Here is an 18,158-nt window from a genome sequence, read left to right as displayed (position 1 = left end):
ATCGTTAACCGATTTTCACTGAACCTCAAGTGGTCTATAACTTTCGGGGTAGTTCGTGTAGAAATAGGTAAAGTTGATGTAGGTGTACGAAGACTCAAATACGTTCCTAATGATGCCAAGTCTAGCGGTTGTAACCGCAAGCGAATTAAACCTATCACAGTAGAGCTAATGGTCTCTATTGAAAGGCTAATAGGCAGGAAAGACAGGACATGGCTGAAATTCTGCATACAAAACTGATGGCCTTATTCCTAAAAGATGAAGCCGCACTTCAGCTTAAACCGCATACAAAATCATAGCACGGTTAGTAGCCGAACACTTATAATGCGCATATATCCCTCTGGCCCTGATACCGGTGATATATGGATGGTCTCAAACAGAAAAAAGGAAGGGCACAACGCCGAGATTTGATGGCGGCGGATAAATACTCAAAAGGCAGAACGTAGTCAACGAAAGTGGAAGATCGAAACAAAGTCCACTCATGGGATTGTCATGGGTTTGGGAGCTACACGCCTGGGTTAACTGTGGCAAAGCACGCATGCGTGGGAATGTCTAATCTTGGCATGACAAAGGCACCTTCAAAATCAGGGGCGTGAACTAGGTCAACAAAAAATTTCAACAGAATGAGCGAAATGATAGTGAGACATTGGTTCGAAGTTGCAGAAGGAGCGTGACAGCATGTAGAATGGGAAATTCGAATTTAGAAAGAGGAGATTGTCACAACGAGCTAAAGTTCGAATCTTATACGGAAGGAGTTTTCAAAAACTCGACAGTATGTCTACATTTTCTGTAGGCAGAACAGTAGGGCAATGATTTTGAAAATTTAAGATAATTGTCGCGTATCCAGTTGCAAGCATGGACAATGTAGACGACAACAAAAATTCTTACAAGATATCTACGCAGATTATATAGACCAAAACAGCTGTTCGGTTAAAAGTAAAAACTTACCATTGAAATCGAGCATCTTCAAAAAATATAGGTCTAGTACTGCAAAAATACGAGTTTGCTTAATAATAACAGAGTACAGAATTGTATTGCCGGTATATAATTAGACAAGCGTCAACATTTTACAGGAAGAAGATACCCAGCTTGTAGAGAGACCAGCCCTATGTTACCGAATTGATCTCATCAATAACGCCCTTCTAATGACCAGCGAATGAGCTTTCCTTCATTAGCGCCATTCTGACGCACGGAAGTTGTTCGTAAATATGAGATATTATCCGTATCAGATTGTTTGTCATCACCAAATGATTACGGGGCCTCTGGTCTCGCGGCATTGTTTCGTCTCTGCATTGCCACAAAACGATGGATGTACAGGTGAGTCCTTATCGTTCTACCATTTTATCCCTTCGACGATATAACGTTGACCCGTGAGAGCTGCCGCAAAGTGTGGGAACGATTCATTAGCCACAAAAGACGATGTCCAAGCCTGGCAAAATGACTATATTCGTCGAAAGTAGTTATTAGAAAGTTTAGAACAACCTCCTGGTCCTTTTGCGAAGTGATTTTATGTAAAAACTGTGATAAGATGGCAGAAGCTAATCAAGTTTGAAGGTAGCTGATCGAAGTCCTTAAAACGTCACAAAAATTCATACTATGTGCTAACGATGTTATAGTACTTCACCCTGAAAACGCAAACTGTGATATCGTTCAACTTTCGCTTACCTGAAGCTCTCGTTTGTCCTGTTGCGTGACCAGCTAGGTCCTCTAGCAGAACTCGTTTGTTTGAAGCTGTAGCGGGAAGTTAAACTACAGTGTGTTTTTGTACAGAAAGTTCCAAGCCCATGTCGACTGTAACACACAACTTCGGAAACGTTTTACTACGCTTTACTAATTACTATACTAATATATATATACTAGTGAAATAAAGTGATGCAATGCTGAACATCTAAAATCGGCTGTGATCCCCTAAAAATACAAACAACGATTTTCCTTGTCTATACTCCGCCTGTTTTTATTGCAGTTAGTGACTTTATCGAGGTATGTTCTACTTGTTTTAAATGACGTATTTCTTTTTTTTTACTGAATGAGCCCGGAACTATTCAACTGTTGTCCTATCTACACAACCTAACCTGCCACAGGTTACGTACTCCAATGAAAATTTAATGGAGCATGCCTGTATTATACTCATCGAAGCTTTTAAAACTCAAAAACAAAAGAAAACCTGCCAACAACAGCCGATCTAGTTCCATCACCTTGGGGTTCCCCTATATTCTAAAAATTATGCTGTATTTACTTACTATGTTGTATATGTCGGATATTTAGATATTTCCATCGGGGTATCTTCGTTCGGCCGTATTTTTTATCAATTTCTTACATTATTTGTTTTCTTTTCGCGTACGTTGCCTCTAGAGCTTCGTTTATAATCTCCAAGCGTTGCGGATAGGGCAGGTGCAAATCCGACCCCAGGACGTTTTCTTCGTTGGTGTGGTGCCCGGAGCAAATGATTCCGGACATCATGGTGCCAGACCGCGATGTAGCACCACCGACCGGCTGCAACACCAGTCAGTCTCAAAGGTCTCGGGGGTTGAAGTAGAGCAGAAATTTTCGACACAAACGATCGAATTCTTAGTCGCCCCATAACCCCACCTCTGGGGGGTAGCGTTTGTTCTAGTAGGCAGTAGGAGGACCGACCAAGGCGATTTCGACATTGATATAGCTTGTACTAAGAATAGGTGTAAAATAAGGCTGATGTTAGCCAAGATGATTGCGTTTGTTTCTCGAAGAAGATGCAACATGAGTTCGGCGTCTTTGAGTAAAGATAAAGTTCATATCATGCTGACCCTGTTATTGAACAACAGGAAACGTGGCATGCCGGGTAAGTACGAGCTGATTTTTCGCTAAGTTGTCGAATTATCGCTTTCTGAAGGACGAATCAGCTAGTAATTTCAATAACAATAAACAGTGTTGTAATACCAGCGTCAAGATCACTTCTAATAATACGTATGAGAAACAATTTATAATAAACGCATATTGAACACTCTACAAAAAACTAACTGGATTATCCAGAGCCCCCAGCGTTGAATTGCATCGAATGAAGCGTTTGCAAAAAATCATAGAAACCGGACGGTGTTCCTTCCATTATATAAACTATATAGAGGTAATCCTTTTTGTCTCCCGTTATAAACAGACCGTGTGGGCGGTATCAACCAGTTCGAAGTTCAAAATCACCTAAACCTGAAGCTGAACGCCTGACAAACTGAAGGGGCGGCTGCTCCAGACGTTTTAGATGTATGATTGCCTAAAGGTGCTCGTCACCGCTGGTTACCCCCGGTGAGTGGCTGGTGCAAATTATTTATTGGTTTCAATTAGGTACGACTTCTCTAGATACGAATTCATTTAGTGCGGTGAAATAGCGAAACGTGCAGAGTCTACGTGCGTACGACTGAAGACGTAAGTAGCCATGAATCGTCGTAAGGGTTGGAGGAATGAACAATGGCGAAGCTTCAAAGCATTTGAATATTAGTACAGTTCTCTCGATGAGATGACATAATAGATATTTTTACAGCAGGCTACTAATGGAATGGTTAGGGGTCTAAGCTGTAACAAGTGAGAAAGAAATAATTGTATATGTTGTTGTTATTATTATTATTATAGGTATTATATAGATTACAGCCAAGGCAAGAACCAAGGACAACCTGAATGCCGAACGTTAGACTTGATTTGTCAGACGCTAAATCGACCTCAAACGTCTTACGTTGGTTCAATTTTAATACAATTCAGAAGGTGCATTTTCATGTTAGTTTTTTAGTATTTCTAAAACTATCGTTATCTACCTGAAGATAAAATTTCAAAAAGGATCACATACGGTTTTAAGGGAGCGCTTGAAAGCAAAACATTGACAAAAATCGCCGTAGGCGCGTCGATGGCAAAGTTCTGTCTATCGGCTTAATTTGAATTTTTTAAGTGAGTATAGTGTAGTTTATGCAGGTACCTGTGCGAAATAAGCGAGTAACTGTTTGCCGCTCTTTAGAAAATGATATGACGTTATAATCCACTATAAACATGCACCATATTTAGGCCTTTAAATGGGGAAAGCTTCTTTTCGTTGCTGGGCTCAAATATGGTCTTGTTGCTTTTAAACTAACAGTTACCGAATTTCGATCGACATTAGACTCTTTGAAATACTATGTTCCCGCACACCTTTCTGACGGGCTCTGCTAATGATAATTAAGCCGGTGTAACGTTTTGAGCATGCACTACTTTCCTCTTTGAAACAATGATATGATATGATAAAGATTGCTTGAATCTTCATCGGGAATGGATCTGCGAACATCGTCATCGTTATGTGTGTACGTACACTTCAGTTTCAACTTGAACTTCCGATGAGGAGACAAAGATCGAAGTTGTATAGCCCAGCTGAACCACCACGCTATAGAATAACAATCAGTAATGCAAGAAAAGTAACGCCGCTCAAGTGACATTTCCACTTGTTATATATATGCCTGTATAATTAACAACAACAAGAATAACCATATATGATTATTGTTATTGTTGCCGTATGGGTCTGTTCGATGTCCCCACACGAAGCTTATTTATGTATTAACTATCAGTCCTGACTGACACGAAACAGTTAGAGCTAAAATTGTTCGGTGAAGGATACCCAAATTGAAAATAGAGTCATCATAGTAGTCACGGTGTTAACTTGGGCAGAACAATGGATCCAAGACAATGTCCACTGAAAATGGGTGAAGACAGAAGTGGCTTCTGCATGTTTCAGTATGAACAAATCGCCGCGGGGGTAACATTGTGCCCATCAACGACTACCTCCGCTGTGGCCCACACTTTTCCCGCGTCATCGCAAAATTCGCTATATATTGCGACTTCTTCCTCAAGTCCAAGTTATAAACACGAATACGACAACAACGACATTCACCAGCTTAAGTGTGTTTGGCTTTTGCTTGCAGGCGACGTTGAAGCCTCGCGAAGCTGCCTTAGTAGATTTCGTTGAAGAATGGACAGGCATACAGGTGAAAATGTTCGACGCTGGCCGGATGCCTACGCGTCAGTTGTCCTGATGCACTGAACGCGGAGACGAGCAAGTTACTCTTAAGGCCGTGTGAAAGTTAAACCTAAATGCCGTGTATTGCGTTTCTAATCCAATAGGATTTGGTAGTCATGATCATAGCAGCAATATATCCAAAAAAGACAAACAACTCGATCTTAGGAATTGATCTCCTCAAAAAACGAAACTAAGTCCCCCTATTCATTAAACGTAGGCCTACTCTCGTGAGACTAAAATGTTCAGAATGAAAATGAAATGAATTGCTGGTGATTAAAAGTTACATAAACACGTATCTAACTCGTGTCTGTGCACGTCACATTTGTGATAAGTGACAATCTAACAGGCCAGTAGCAGTCACACGTGATCGTATAGTAATAGTGAGCCGTGAAAAAACAACCCTCATACCAACCGTAATCGGGAGCGTTTTTCCCTATTGGTTACAGACAATCTTGCCGCCAGCGATACGGTACGTTATCATTGACTCGACTGACGGCGTAGCTGCAGAGGCGCTTTTAAGTTTGTCGTTCTACTTGTGCTCGTGAATATTTCTGTATTCGCCCCCGTCTATGTATCCTGATATGGCTGGACATGGACGAATCCAAACTCTCGCCCCGGCAGCAAACGGCATGTTGTTGCCACTGCTGATGCAGACGCCGTGAGCGAGGTGACGTGTGAAGTACTTTTCGCAGGCCTGCGGAACCAATCGAAGCCCGAAGCTGATAGATGCGCTGTAGTGCCAACGATGACGACAATTTGGACACGGGTAGAAACGGGGCGAACAAGACCTCCTACCCGAACGAAAGCAGTCATCGTCAATAGGCTGACAAGCGTCACACAACCGAGACGATTAAAAGAACGAGAGAGAGGACGTCACGCATGCTCTTCTCTCCCATCTGTTGTTGTTGTTACCGTCGTTGTTACTGTCGACAACCTGAAGCTGACGGCCAGAAGGATGATGTCGGCGATGACAGGCTGGCCGCCTACCGAGAGAACAATGGGAGAAGGTGAGGGAAATGAGGAAACAATTCGGGAGTCGTGGCTCAGAACGGATGGCATTTGGCCACGCGGCAGTGCAGCTGTAGCAGCAGCAGCAGCAGCAATAACAATAACGGCGACAACTGGGCGGTAACAGGAACGAGGTAAACAGGTGATGAAGAAAATGATCCAGTGCGAAAGGAAAGGCCGATGACGACAGCGAGAGCGGTGTCGCTTGGATGGACATATCTGAAGATCCGAACTGAGAGGGACAGAAAGCCGAACGGGACGAAATGGTAAAGAAACAGTTCGCGGTGCGCGACTCCGCCAAGAGCTAACAAGAATTGCTTTAACAGGTGCAGGAACGTAGACAGTTCGCAGGTCAACGACAATAGCTACAACAGTGGCAGATAGATGATGGTGCCGTAGTATCAGTGGCGGCAATCATGGTGGAAATGACAACGAGACAACTGTCAATAATTACGAAGTAACAAGCTAAAGTCGGTAAACAAAGAAAAGTAAGTTAGAAACGATAGATACAGATCACCTCTACGTGGATCTCGCTTATGCAGGTCAGGTAGAATAGCTTATGGGTGAGATTGGTCTCACTGAATTGGTTTCTTTCTCGCAAGCTGTGCTTGCTCTCGCGGCCATTGTAACGTGTGGATATTTTGACTGGCCGTATATAATCGACTTTCGATTAGGTATTATTATTTAAACAACGAGGGATTAAGTTGCTAGTTCTAGATTCAGGTTTGATCCTTAGACGAGACCCTTACAGCCCTCTAAATGGAACACATAAACATTTCTGTGGAAGAAATATCACATCGTCATCAGAGAATTGGCCAAACATATGATCGTTAAAACTTAATGGGCCCTCGTAAGTAATGACACAGATTCCGTAGGATCTTCTTCAGCACTCCGAAACCATCGGCGATAGTTTTCCATTGCCACAATGATTCTTCGGAAGACTGTTTAGAGCATAGCAAAATGACGAATTTAGACAGATTTGATTGCTCCAATCTCTGTAATATATTGGGAAAAAAAAAGCACCAAACAAATAGCAAATAAGTGTGTATTGTATGCGTTTCCATAGGCCTGAGTCGATTAGTTTGTTCAAAAATGTGAAGCAGATCTTCGTAGAAGATAACGTATTCTATGTATCGTTATAGTTGAAGAACTATAACCGTGTGCATACTAGAAAAACCTCTGACGATATGATGGAGCTAATAAGACAGCGTGATCCACAACACAAAACCACACAACAAAGCTCAACCATTAAATGAGCTACTATGATTATTATGATATTACATGCTATGCAGTGATTTGGATAGAGATGGGTCCGTGTAGTTCGGTTTCATTGGATAAACTTGCGAGGCGTCCGAAACAGATGCTCTAGCGATGGCATGAAAAGCGCTCGATTGATTTCAGGTGGTCTTGAAACGTCTAAAGGCTGGGCCGAAGTTTACCGTTTTATAGGAAATGTCAATATGCACAACTAAGATCTATCTAGAGTATCTAGCCAGCAGAAGTGTTTAATGTGTTTAAGTATAAAAATTCGAAATACGAAAAGTTAGCGAGCTTCTTCTCATTTGTCGTTTTCCTGACATTTCAAAATCGCTTTCTTATCCGTCGGACTATTAAACTCGGCCTAGCTGAACATTTTTCTCAACAATTTGGTGACAACAGTTGCGATGCCTTCGTAAAGATTAACAGTCGGTCCGGCTACGGAGAAAAAAATTGAAAGTGCTTTAAATATGGACAAAGCGGTGAAAGAAGGCTCCTTCTTCGATTGTAAATATTTCGGCACTGTAAATACAGGTAGGCATTTTTTCCCCAGCCATTTTACCGTACGCTTCCTGCTTGTAGAGTACATTAAAAAACGACAGTTATCAGAAAAACAAACGACCTCTATGGCTGCCATTTTTACTACTGATACTTGTTATTGCTATAACAGTGTTGTGTTGCTCTATCGGCCTCCCTCTACTGTGCCGATCAGCATTATTGTCAAGCGGCTTTCAGCAGCTCGAACCCCTTTTTCCCTAGCTTCTCATGAGAATGAGAAGCTTACTACGAATACCGTTTTCTGTTCACACACACACATTGTACTCATATATATATATATATACCCTAACACAGCCTTCAGTTGTTTGCGGGTGCCGCCACCTACCTTATCACAACAAAATAACTATCGCACAAGTTTAAGGATCAAACTCGACGCCACCGCTGCCCTACCTGCGTGGCAACAGCTCATTTGCTGACACAAGCTTGATATTAAAAAATAGAAAGAAGATTATTGATTTTGGTTTTCCGCTCTGTTACATAGATACTAATGGAGATTTAATGGGCTGCAAAATGCTACTAACTCTCTCAAGACTTAGCTAATCCACTCATCACTTTGACGTATGATGATGAAGGAAATTAAGTCTATGGAAATTTTAAACACTTAATTTTTGTATTTAGCAACGCTGTCGTTATTCTCGAAAGTATCACATATTCTTTTACATGTAGTATATGTCTTGCCGCCAGTGGTGCCTATTTGTACGTCTAGCGACAGGGTCTGTTTTTAATCGAGGCGCGTAAATCTGATGACGTCGGCCAGGGGCCGACTCGATCCTAGCACGTTTGTTAAACATTTGTGCACAGACAGTACAGAACAAGTCAATTTAGCCAACTTCAAATATAAACCAAAGTCCGATTCGAATACTTCAGCAACCGATAAAGCAGATCGCCTCTTGTACGCCAAACGATATTCGCCCTAGTAATATCAAGCCATTTTTTTTACTTATTATACTTATACATTTTTTTTAATTACATCGATTTGTTCCACTTTGAGCGCGACACATATTGACTGGGACCTGAGTACTTACCGCTAACAACAACGCTTCGAAGTTCTAGCGGGCGCTCTAGCCGTTCGTTTAGCACCAATATCGTATGTGTGTTCCTGTAGAAACCTTGCTTCCAACCGTGACAAGTATCAATTAGTTGTGTATGTATAGTTATTATTCAATCGACTGATATCGTGTAAGTAGCAGATACCGTAATAAACGTATTATGTTGACACACAAAACACGCGCGAGCTAATCAGTCGCTTGAGAACACCTATATGGAAGAGATGATAAGCCCTGCCGTGAAGATGTAACGACGAAATTCAATGATACGCTGCATAATACGATTTTAATTATAATACGTTGAACGGTATACTGTAATGGTAGATGATTACTTAATAAATAGCCGTGTGTCAGATATCGGATAGAGGATCACCGTTGGACGACGAGCTCGACGAAGCAAAAACTCAAGCATTTACATGTACGTAACCACTAGTAGCCTCAATAGTATACATAGAGATCATAGAATTTAGTAGAACCGACCGAAGCGTCAATGGAACTCGGCTTTCGCTTTATTTCTGACAGCGATAAAAGAAAGATGGCTCTTGTCAGAGCGGACGAACTACGAAACGAACAGAACGCCTTCATCATAACCATGTTTCAACTGGCGCTGACATCGGCGCAGATTATTAACAGCAAACTGAAGATGTTGAATGGCCGTATTTACTTCTAGGCAAAGGTAGATAACAGTTATGAAGTAGAAGACTTACTTACGCAACCGTCGGCATCGATCTGGTCATCGGCCGTTGATGTCTTCAGGAAATGTCAGACGGGCTATTTCAGATTCCCTTCAGTAGACCATAGTAATGGCAGTTGTACCTTGAAGGATCGCCGTCTGTCTGAATTAGAGGGGTACACGTACTGTACGTCACTGACCAGATGGGAGGTTTCACTCCTCAACCGTGCTCGTTAATGGGGGAGGATTTACCAGGGCACATGTTTTTTTCATAATTCGTTGACAATTTACTAAATTAATAATCATTTGATAAATGCGCCAAAGCCATAGATAGGCCTACGGTATTTAAGAGTTTCGCCAGGTAGGGCAAGCGGCCTTGGAGAGAATCTTGCGGGATTTGCTATTTGTAAACAAATACAGCAAGCATATACAACTAATTTTGTGCTGCCCACAGATGTAGCAGACTGAATTACTCGTAATATCAATGATGAAAAAGCAAAGTTTTTAAACAATCAATGGAAATTTATTATTACAGTATTTTGTTTATGTAAAATGTCGCATGAGAATCTTGTCCATTGTGTTCTTATGACAAATGGTTATGGGACATTATCTTGAGTCACGTGAAGACGGGTTGTCTGATCCTCTTGGAATCTTGACCCGTTTGTCCGTATTGTCATTTGTCACCTACTACTATGTACGGTGCAGGGTTCAGCTGAACTTTATTTAGTATGTGTAAACTTCTTCAAGGTATAATAAAAAATAATTCGTTTTAAAATAGAAGTTTAATGCCCACCCCGAGAGGCAGTCTTCGCCAACAGCTAGGGCTGTACAAAAATTGTAAAGAATATAAAAAGTGTGCCGCACATCGTGATACCTGTCAAAAGCTATACTTGATGTTATCGAACGATCGTCATTGATTCACCTAATGAAACCCATGATAGTTGTTCCCAGTATAAAATCACATAGAGAGGATTTTTCTATATTATGCTATCTTCTATAATATGCTAATGTTCATATATAATATGATTAAAATACAATAGTATAAAAGTTTTTGGTAACGGACTTTTATGATCCGCTCTTCTGCATATCTGCCGGGTAAAGGCTGGCAGTTTAAGAACACTTATATACTTAGCTAACACTTGATGAATCGGCTGACCAGTTGCATGATAGAACGGTAAGTTCCCTGTTCCATTCGTGCGAGGTCGCGGTTTTTGACAAATTTCAGTTTTTTTTTGGAAACGTTCATATTCATTTCTCGTCTGCAATGCGAGAGTGTCGTATTATTGCCAATACCATCCGCTATCTAGTTCAACCGTTCACTAAAGTTACTCATTGATTTAGCCTCAAGTTTAGATAATTATTTAGCTTAAGTTACTTGTCTATTAATACTTGCCTTATGTTCCGCTGTGCAAACGCTCGTAGGTTCACGAACAAACTGGTGCCATTTCTGTTCCATGAACTTTAACATACAGTTGATTCATAGCCTTGTAGCAACAGTATTTAAAATTAGTATTGTCGTTGTTACCTGGATAAATATGCCGCTTATTCAAAGCACGGATCTGACTGGAAACATTTGCGTCGAACGCTCTACGATTCAATTACCGTTCAAAGAGACGTACGGTGATGTGAGAAGCAGGGATTAAGCATACTCTCTAGGTCATCGACTCGTTCCCAATGGATGATACCGCATGACTCGATAGACTAGCGACGGCATCTACAATGGCGTAGATAGGAATAACCACAGTAACAGTCAACCAATCCCCCTGCCGCCTGCGAACGGAACAGTCGCGTCAACGTTTAGTGGTGCCTGGATCACATTTGAATGAACAAATGAATAGGAGGCGAGACAAGGTATAAAAAAAGCAATTTTTCAAAAACTACTATATACCGCTACATACTCTCGTTTGCTTGTGTAGCAGCAGCAGCAGCAGCAGCAGTCATAGTAGATCTTGAGTCTCTCACCGAAAACCGCGGCAAATCATACGGCGATAAACGATTCTGCTACGCTCGATACGCTATCGTTACGGCGTCAAGCTGCTGCCACCGACCAATTCAAAGCTGACGAAGATTCGAAGCCACTCCTCAGAGCTAGGCCAGTCAGAGCGGGTGGCGAATCCAATCACACGAATGATTCTTTTTCAACGCGTGTCTTCCTTGTTGTGTACCAATTCTCTTCATTTTCCATGGTGGTCTTGGCCGGCACAACAGTAGACAGTGGTGATATTGACGAAGACTCTTCTTCTGCAGGATATCGTCGTTGCCCCTGATGCTGCTGCTGGCCGATTCATCGATTCGTCACCTTTCGGCGATGTCGTTGATCGTAGCCATTCCGACCCCGTTGTTGTTAACGTGGCCACTGTTACTTATGCTCCTGCCGACGCTTCTGCTGCTGTTGTCATGGTCGTTTTCAATTCATTGAGATTTTCCGCTTCGTAAATTTAGGCGGCACCAGCAGTCACTGCCGTTCAACTTCGTTCGAATCGTTGTAACTTTCAAATTGTTCCGTTGCTGCTGCTGGCCGAATCAGCCGCAGCAATAGCTATAGCCATGATGTGGTATTGTGAAGCTACTCGGCAGCTGTCATCCGCGTTATTCGTATTGACTCGCGACCTACTGCCTGTAGTTGTATTTGTCTGCGTGTAACTGTATGTACCTAATCGACGTACAGTGGTCCGGTAATGATAAAAAAAAAAGTAAAAATAAACTGTATATTTTCTTCGCAGCGCTTGTTGTTGTGTAGAGATGAAATTTTGACCGATTTTCTACGCCTGTTGCAGCGGTTCGTGATGGTGAAATGGATGCGCGAACCCAAACAGAACGAGGACCGAGACGCATGTTCGACGTACTCGTATATGGAGAAAAAACAATATGTGCAAAATTATCACATCCTCATTATTAACGTGAACAGCAACAACCGGAACAGGGATTGGCCATAACAATCATATGAGTGAAACAGAACTGTTTAAATGTATGACCGCCATCATCGTCGCGCAGAGCAGACGACATCGTACGCTACAAACGAAGAAAACATCCTCAATGTACTATGGAATGAAGAGGGCAAACAGCTGTTTTATACTGTTATTTACAGCATTTCTATAATAAAGGGACTACGTATAAAGATAGAAACGATTCTAGAGTAGCTGATATAGGACCAAGGACCGATAGAAAATAAACTAATCAATAGTAGTAGCAGCAGCAGCAGCATGTGGGATGTTGGTAAAGCTACCTGAAAATTGTCAATAAAGCTTAACAATGTGTTCTGGACTTAGATTAGGACAAGGTTTTTCTTTTTATAAAAGCAGCTATGACTTCTTAACACGTGCATCAGAAAAACTGCTTTTTCTTTAACGACCAAACTTGATTTATGATCAGAGGGTCAATTTCCGCTATAGGTGATATATAGGAAGCACGTATGATAGGGTAGAAAACGTACAAATAGGTTCATTTGAAGCTATACAACGCAAGCCCTTCCCAAGATCAACTTGATAAACAGCTTATATGTGAATCGAGCTAAGATAACTTCTGAATGTTATCTGCTCCTTAGGCAATCGATACGATCGGAAGGACCCTTCGATCGGAAAAAGGTTACAGCCAACGTGATCATCTATTGTCCATATTTTAGGATAAATAATCGAAATTTCATTACTCTAGCTATCTAATGCCATTGCATTGTTTAGACTTCCGGCAATACTTCAGAGTTAATGAGTGCATAGATTCATCTGTGTGCTTCGCCAGGTCGCTTGCAAGCAACTAGTGTATCATAAATGAAGAAGTCTCTATTAACAGCGTAATTGCATAGACCGGGTGTTTCGTAAACTAATCCTGCCGCTTGTCACGGATACAAATTATTAACAAACAGTGTTAGACAGTGCATTGATATTTTTTAAACAACATCTTGTCTACGGAAAGGTTCTTGCAGCTTAACATCCGTAGTATAACATTGCGCGGTCGTCTGAACTTGAGACTAGCGTTATTTAACCTTATACCTTTATACCGTTCGAAATAGTGTTAGTTTAAATAACATTCCGATCGATAACATGCGCACACTCCCTTGTTCACTTTGGGCATAAGTAAATAAATAAATGCTTTTCAATCATTTACTCGTTTATTTTGTTGGCACGAATAACACAAACGGCACCTCGAACGAAAACGCCTCGTTTGAGTTTTCACCTTCCGAACGAAGCGCGTATTGTCTGAGAGGTTCTTCGATTATTATCACATCAAACTGATGATCAATGGTTTAGGGGACGGCAGGGCTCCTTCAAAACACCACAGTGCACTGGGACATTATGTTGTAACTGAGCGTCGACAATTGCGCATTAGAAACAGCGTAATTATGCAGCAATTAGCTCATTTAATGAAATTATTAAAACATACTTTTTTTTTTATTTTATTAGGAGTTAGATGAAGAAACCCCTCTTCACCTGCGTTAAAATAGATGATAGTGAAAAGTGAAGCTTTTAAGTTTAAAGTAATTTTGAACTTACAGTTTAGTTACCCATGAATTTTGAAATGAAGGCCGCAAATTTGGCGTTATTGGCGTAGAGCTCAAATTCTAATTCGAGAAATACTCTCCGAAAGCTAAGCGACATATTGAGGTACGTTTTCATTGTATCATAGCATACTCTTTTCTCCTTATAATCAAGCAATCTAGCGGAATTCGAGATGGTGCTAGTTCAGCTGACTTGCTATTTACCTAAAGGTCCGCGGAATTTCGACCTAAGATTCTAATATAAGGGCCCCTTTTGCGATCGGATCTGGATTTCAGGTCATTGAATTAATCAAATTTCGACGCCCCTATCTGTCCTTATCTGAACCACAGTAATTCCATTTTACCAGCATATTCGAGCTTTAAAAATTTTCAGAGTGTCCACTTTTAAATTAAAGCGTCCTGTATTTCTAAAATAGACTCATAAAAGCATACGAAGCGTTCAGTCAAAATAGGAATCAGTTGTGGCTGCTTAATTAATCCACTATGAATTTGAATTTCTGATATACCCAAGAGCGTGAGAATCTGTCGCAATTGTTACATTTACATTACAAAGTAATTTTTGTGGTTCATAGTTCCTCTAACTTATGTTTCTCTTATATTTAGAATATTTTAATCTTAGGACTAATATATGATTAGTTTGGTGTTTGCGTTGTGTGATTGTCATGATTTGATGCGCCTCATCTATCGCAGTTTTAATTCTAGAAAGACCCGTCTATGGATTATTCGATCCCACTAAGATCTGTCTGTAATGGGGATCTCGGTGCGCACGCTGCTATCTGTCCATTAGATTTTCATATTCTTTTTGGCTAACCCTTAGCTTGAAATGCCTCTCGACTTCCGTTTCTCGAATACATACAAACACTACGATGGAAACCAGGACGTCAATGCGCTCACCTTTTCAGCCACGCAGCCTTCACAGGTACTTCTCCAGCTTTACCTCATTCTGTCTTTACTGAACATACTCGATTTAGGCTTAGCGAAGCAATTTCTGAGACGAAGCATTTGTGATCAGAAGTTTTTGCATTGCGAAAAGGAGAAACGAGGATAACGCAGAGATTACTCGTAAGAAAAACTGGTACAAACTCACAATATTATTAAGCATTTTCGTATCTTCTGGAGCACGCATTGCGAGTATAATGTTTACATATTTCGAGGGCGGTGACTTGTTCAATAGCACGTTTTTTAAATAAATGCCCTATAAAATACGTTTTTAATTGTGTGTCATTTCTGGTCGTTTGTTATATGGTCTGCTGAGAAGCTGGCCAATCGCATTTAAACGAACGTGCTTTATTCAAACTTCTAACACGTAAAAAATGCACACTTCAAAGTGCTCCAAACCGTTAAAGTATGCAAATACTATAAAGTGATTCGAATCTAAGATGTATTTATAGTAGCAGCTTAGTAAGTTGCAGATAATTAAGAAACATTCTAAAGCATATAGGAAAAAGCCCGGCAACAATTTTTTTGACCACAGCATCCTAGCTAACGCACTAAAATTAACTTGGTACCTAACACCTGCTTTTATATAGCTACTTCCATATTTTGAGACATCCCAAAAACTGTAAGAAAAATCGACTGACAGCCAATATCGAGTGTGTGATACGAAGTATTCTTTATGGTCAACTTTGTTTTGGAAAGCGACCTTAGTAAATAATCCCAGAATTGATATATCTATATAATCAGCTATTAGGTAATACCAATATACGCAAGGATACAAAAAAAAGCCTATTCTAGAATATATATTTATGTAAATTCGACTGAATTTCATGAACAAGCAAAACGATTAGAAAGCTCTAAAAAGTATGTTCGAGGTGCTACATAAGTAAGAAGTAATAAGCAGCATTTAGCAGTATCTCAGTGGACTTAACTCAGGTGCACTTTAATGAAGCTGATGAGTGCTGAGAAGATTTTCCTTCGAAAAGTGAAAAAAAATCTTCCACTCAATTTTGAGCATAAAACACTTGGCTCTCAAAACCCGCAGATGATGGCACTTTAGCTCAATTCTTTCTTGTGAGATGTCTTAACTGTAAAATAATGTCAATGACTACGTATTGTTTATAGCTATATAAAAGCTATGTTACTTGTTGTTAACTTGTTTCCTTTCTTCTTCATATATAATACGATACGCTCCAGCTAGTCTGGCCATGGGCGTGATTTAAGCTCAAACTGGTGATTATTCCCATTATATGTCATACATCGTAGGCTAACCGTGCATCCTTACCTTTCATCGTCGTTTTGTTGTAGCCTTTTATTGAATTTTTCGAAGCTATCATAATTTGTTTTGCGAGTTTCATCTTGCTTTTCAGCGAACCTTGAAGCTTGACTGATTTCCTAGAATAACGAAGTTGTGCTCGCAATGGCGTGAAGTCTGTGTTCCAAATTGCTAAGACATGAAGATGCAGAATTTTGTAGCAGTGGTAGTTTTATCTCTTATCGTCAGTGCCACATTTCTCTCTGGATACAGCCAGCTTGTGGGCGGCCCACGGCATGGCTTCAAAGGACATCCATATTATGAGCAGGAAAAACTCGGAATGCGGATGGCAGGCCGACGAGTCGTGAAGCCAGTGGGGCCTCTCGGCTATGCCGAACTGCAGGCCGTGCTTCTTGCAATGGCCGTCGTCCTAATGGTATCCTCATGTTTGGCCTTCGCTTTCGGCCTACTACACGAACATGAGATGCAGGAGCATCCTGGTAATGGGGATCCTGCCAACATGTTATTCGCCGAACAGGCATGTAAACAAACACACAGTAAAAACCTATGTGCATATACACATACAATATCCTCGGACACTTCCGTGTTCTTCTTAATGCGAACAGTAGTGGGAATATTATTTAATAGTGTCAGTAAAACGGAGGATCCTGACATAACGCTTAACGGCTTGATAATATAATTGGGCGGTATAATTCAAAATATTTCTTGGCGTGGAGAATACAATAGAAATTTTGAGAGCAAAGAAGAGCTCGACAGAACTATGTTATGTGATTTTGGTTTGGCCAATGTTTGGTTTGGATATAAATAGTGAAATAGATGTGGTACAACGTGGTCGATCGTCACGCAAGCAGTCCATCCAAGGCCCCGAAATACAAAACAAAAAGCGGTCTTTGTTATTCGTTTCTGACAGGAAATGTTAAGATTTTTAGATATGATAGCTGTGTTCCAACTTCATCGTCTGCACAGTTTTCAAACAAATGCTCTCGCAGGTCCGAGCGCGAAATCTAAAACATCTAAATCCACATCAGTAGCTTTACTGATGTTTAACGGCGGCGTTGGACGTGAAGCTACGTACACATTTTACATAACCATTTCGGTTTTCGTTTCCTGACAATAACTTTACTTATAAAGTGCTTGATCTATATTGGAATGTAGAATATCCACAGATAACTTAACAGTTTTGCCTTCTCACTTATATGAACTATTAAATATTAACGAGTAACCTGTTACAAGCAGTTTTGTTTTCATAAAAGGAATTCGGCATTTGTTTTAGGCAAAAGATCCAATCGAAGAACCAAGCGGCGATCGAAATAATGATGCGGAATTCGATGGAGATAACGGTATCAGAGAGCGTCGGGGATATATCGTTCGATAGAAACTACTATAATTAGAAAAAATGTCAAAATTAAAAACTCTAAAAATAAATCGATTAGTTTATGTTGTTTTGACAATCTTTGTTTAATATTATGGCATCAATTCAGTTTATGCCTACAGATAATTGGTTCAAAAGAAACTACAGTTTCTATCCCTATAAATATTAATAAAGTAGCACTAAAAGCCGGGCACTCTACGTGGTTTCTATAGAACCTATAGAACAATAGAAACAGTTTAATCATATCAAACAGAAAAAATCAATGAGAGTATGCATTTCAAACAAAAAAAATTGAAGGCCCGATGGTTTTAATGTTTGCTCGCAGGGGGTGAAAAGCTTTGTCCAGGTACATAAAGGAATTACAATGTTTCTCTTGTAGTTGTTTCCTATGTCTGATCTACAGATTAAAGGTCGCCAACAGCTCATGATACAATCTATTAACATCCCCTATTGAAGGTTAATAGACTTACTGGTGAACGACAATATTAGACCATGAAGCTGTTCATTACATAATTTGGGAAGTGTAATAAGGAGTTTTTTC

The 18,158-nt window shown here is 40.5% G+C and overlaps 1 protein-coding gene and 1 long non-coding RNA gene across 9 annotated transcripts; both read left to right on the top strand.

The window, feature by feature from the left end:
* The first annotated feature begins 882 nt into the window (after positions 1 to 882).
* On the top strand, positions 883 to 12,814 carry LOC111243003 (uncharacterized). 8 transcript variants are annotated; one of them, XR_015318369.1, is made up of 5 exons: positions 883 to 1,314; positions 2,350 to 2,815; positions 3,128 to 3,270; positions 5,446 to 6,273; positions 12,319 to 12,814. It is a non-coding gene; the product is annotated as an uncharacterized LOC111243003 (long non-coding RNA). The 8 variants fall into 8 exon arrangements; XR_002670258.2 differs by lacking the exon at positions 883 to 1,314 and adding an exon at positions 1,358 to 1,551; XR_015318370.1 differs by lacking the exon at positions 5,446 to 6,273.
* Positions 12,815 to 16,342: 3,528 nt separating this feature from the next.
* Positions 16,343 to 17,715, top strand: LOC111255367 (uncharacterized). Its single transcript, XM_022817272.2, has 2 exons — positions 16,343 to 16,762; positions 17,519 to 17,715. Exons 1-2 carry the CDS (start codon positions 16,424 to 16,426, stop codon positions 17,618 to 17,620), a joined length of 441 nt encoding a protein of 146 aa, XP_022673007.1. The 5' UTR covers positions 16,343 to 16,423; the 3' UTR covers positions 17,621 to 17,715.
* The last annotated feature ends 443 nt before the right edge of the window (positions 17,716 to 18,158 follow it).

Source organism: Varroa destructor, unplaced genomic scaffold, assembly GCF_002443255.2.
Source record: "Varroa destructor unplaced genomic scaffold, Vdes_3.0 BEIS01000001.1, whole genome shotgun sequence".
Lineage (NCBI taxonomy): Eukaryota > Metazoa > Arthropoda > Arachnida > Mesostigmata > Varroidae > Varroa > Varroa destructor.
The sequence above is the reverse complement of the archived record's forward strand: the minus strand, read 5'-3'. Positions and strand labels throughout refer to the sequence as shown.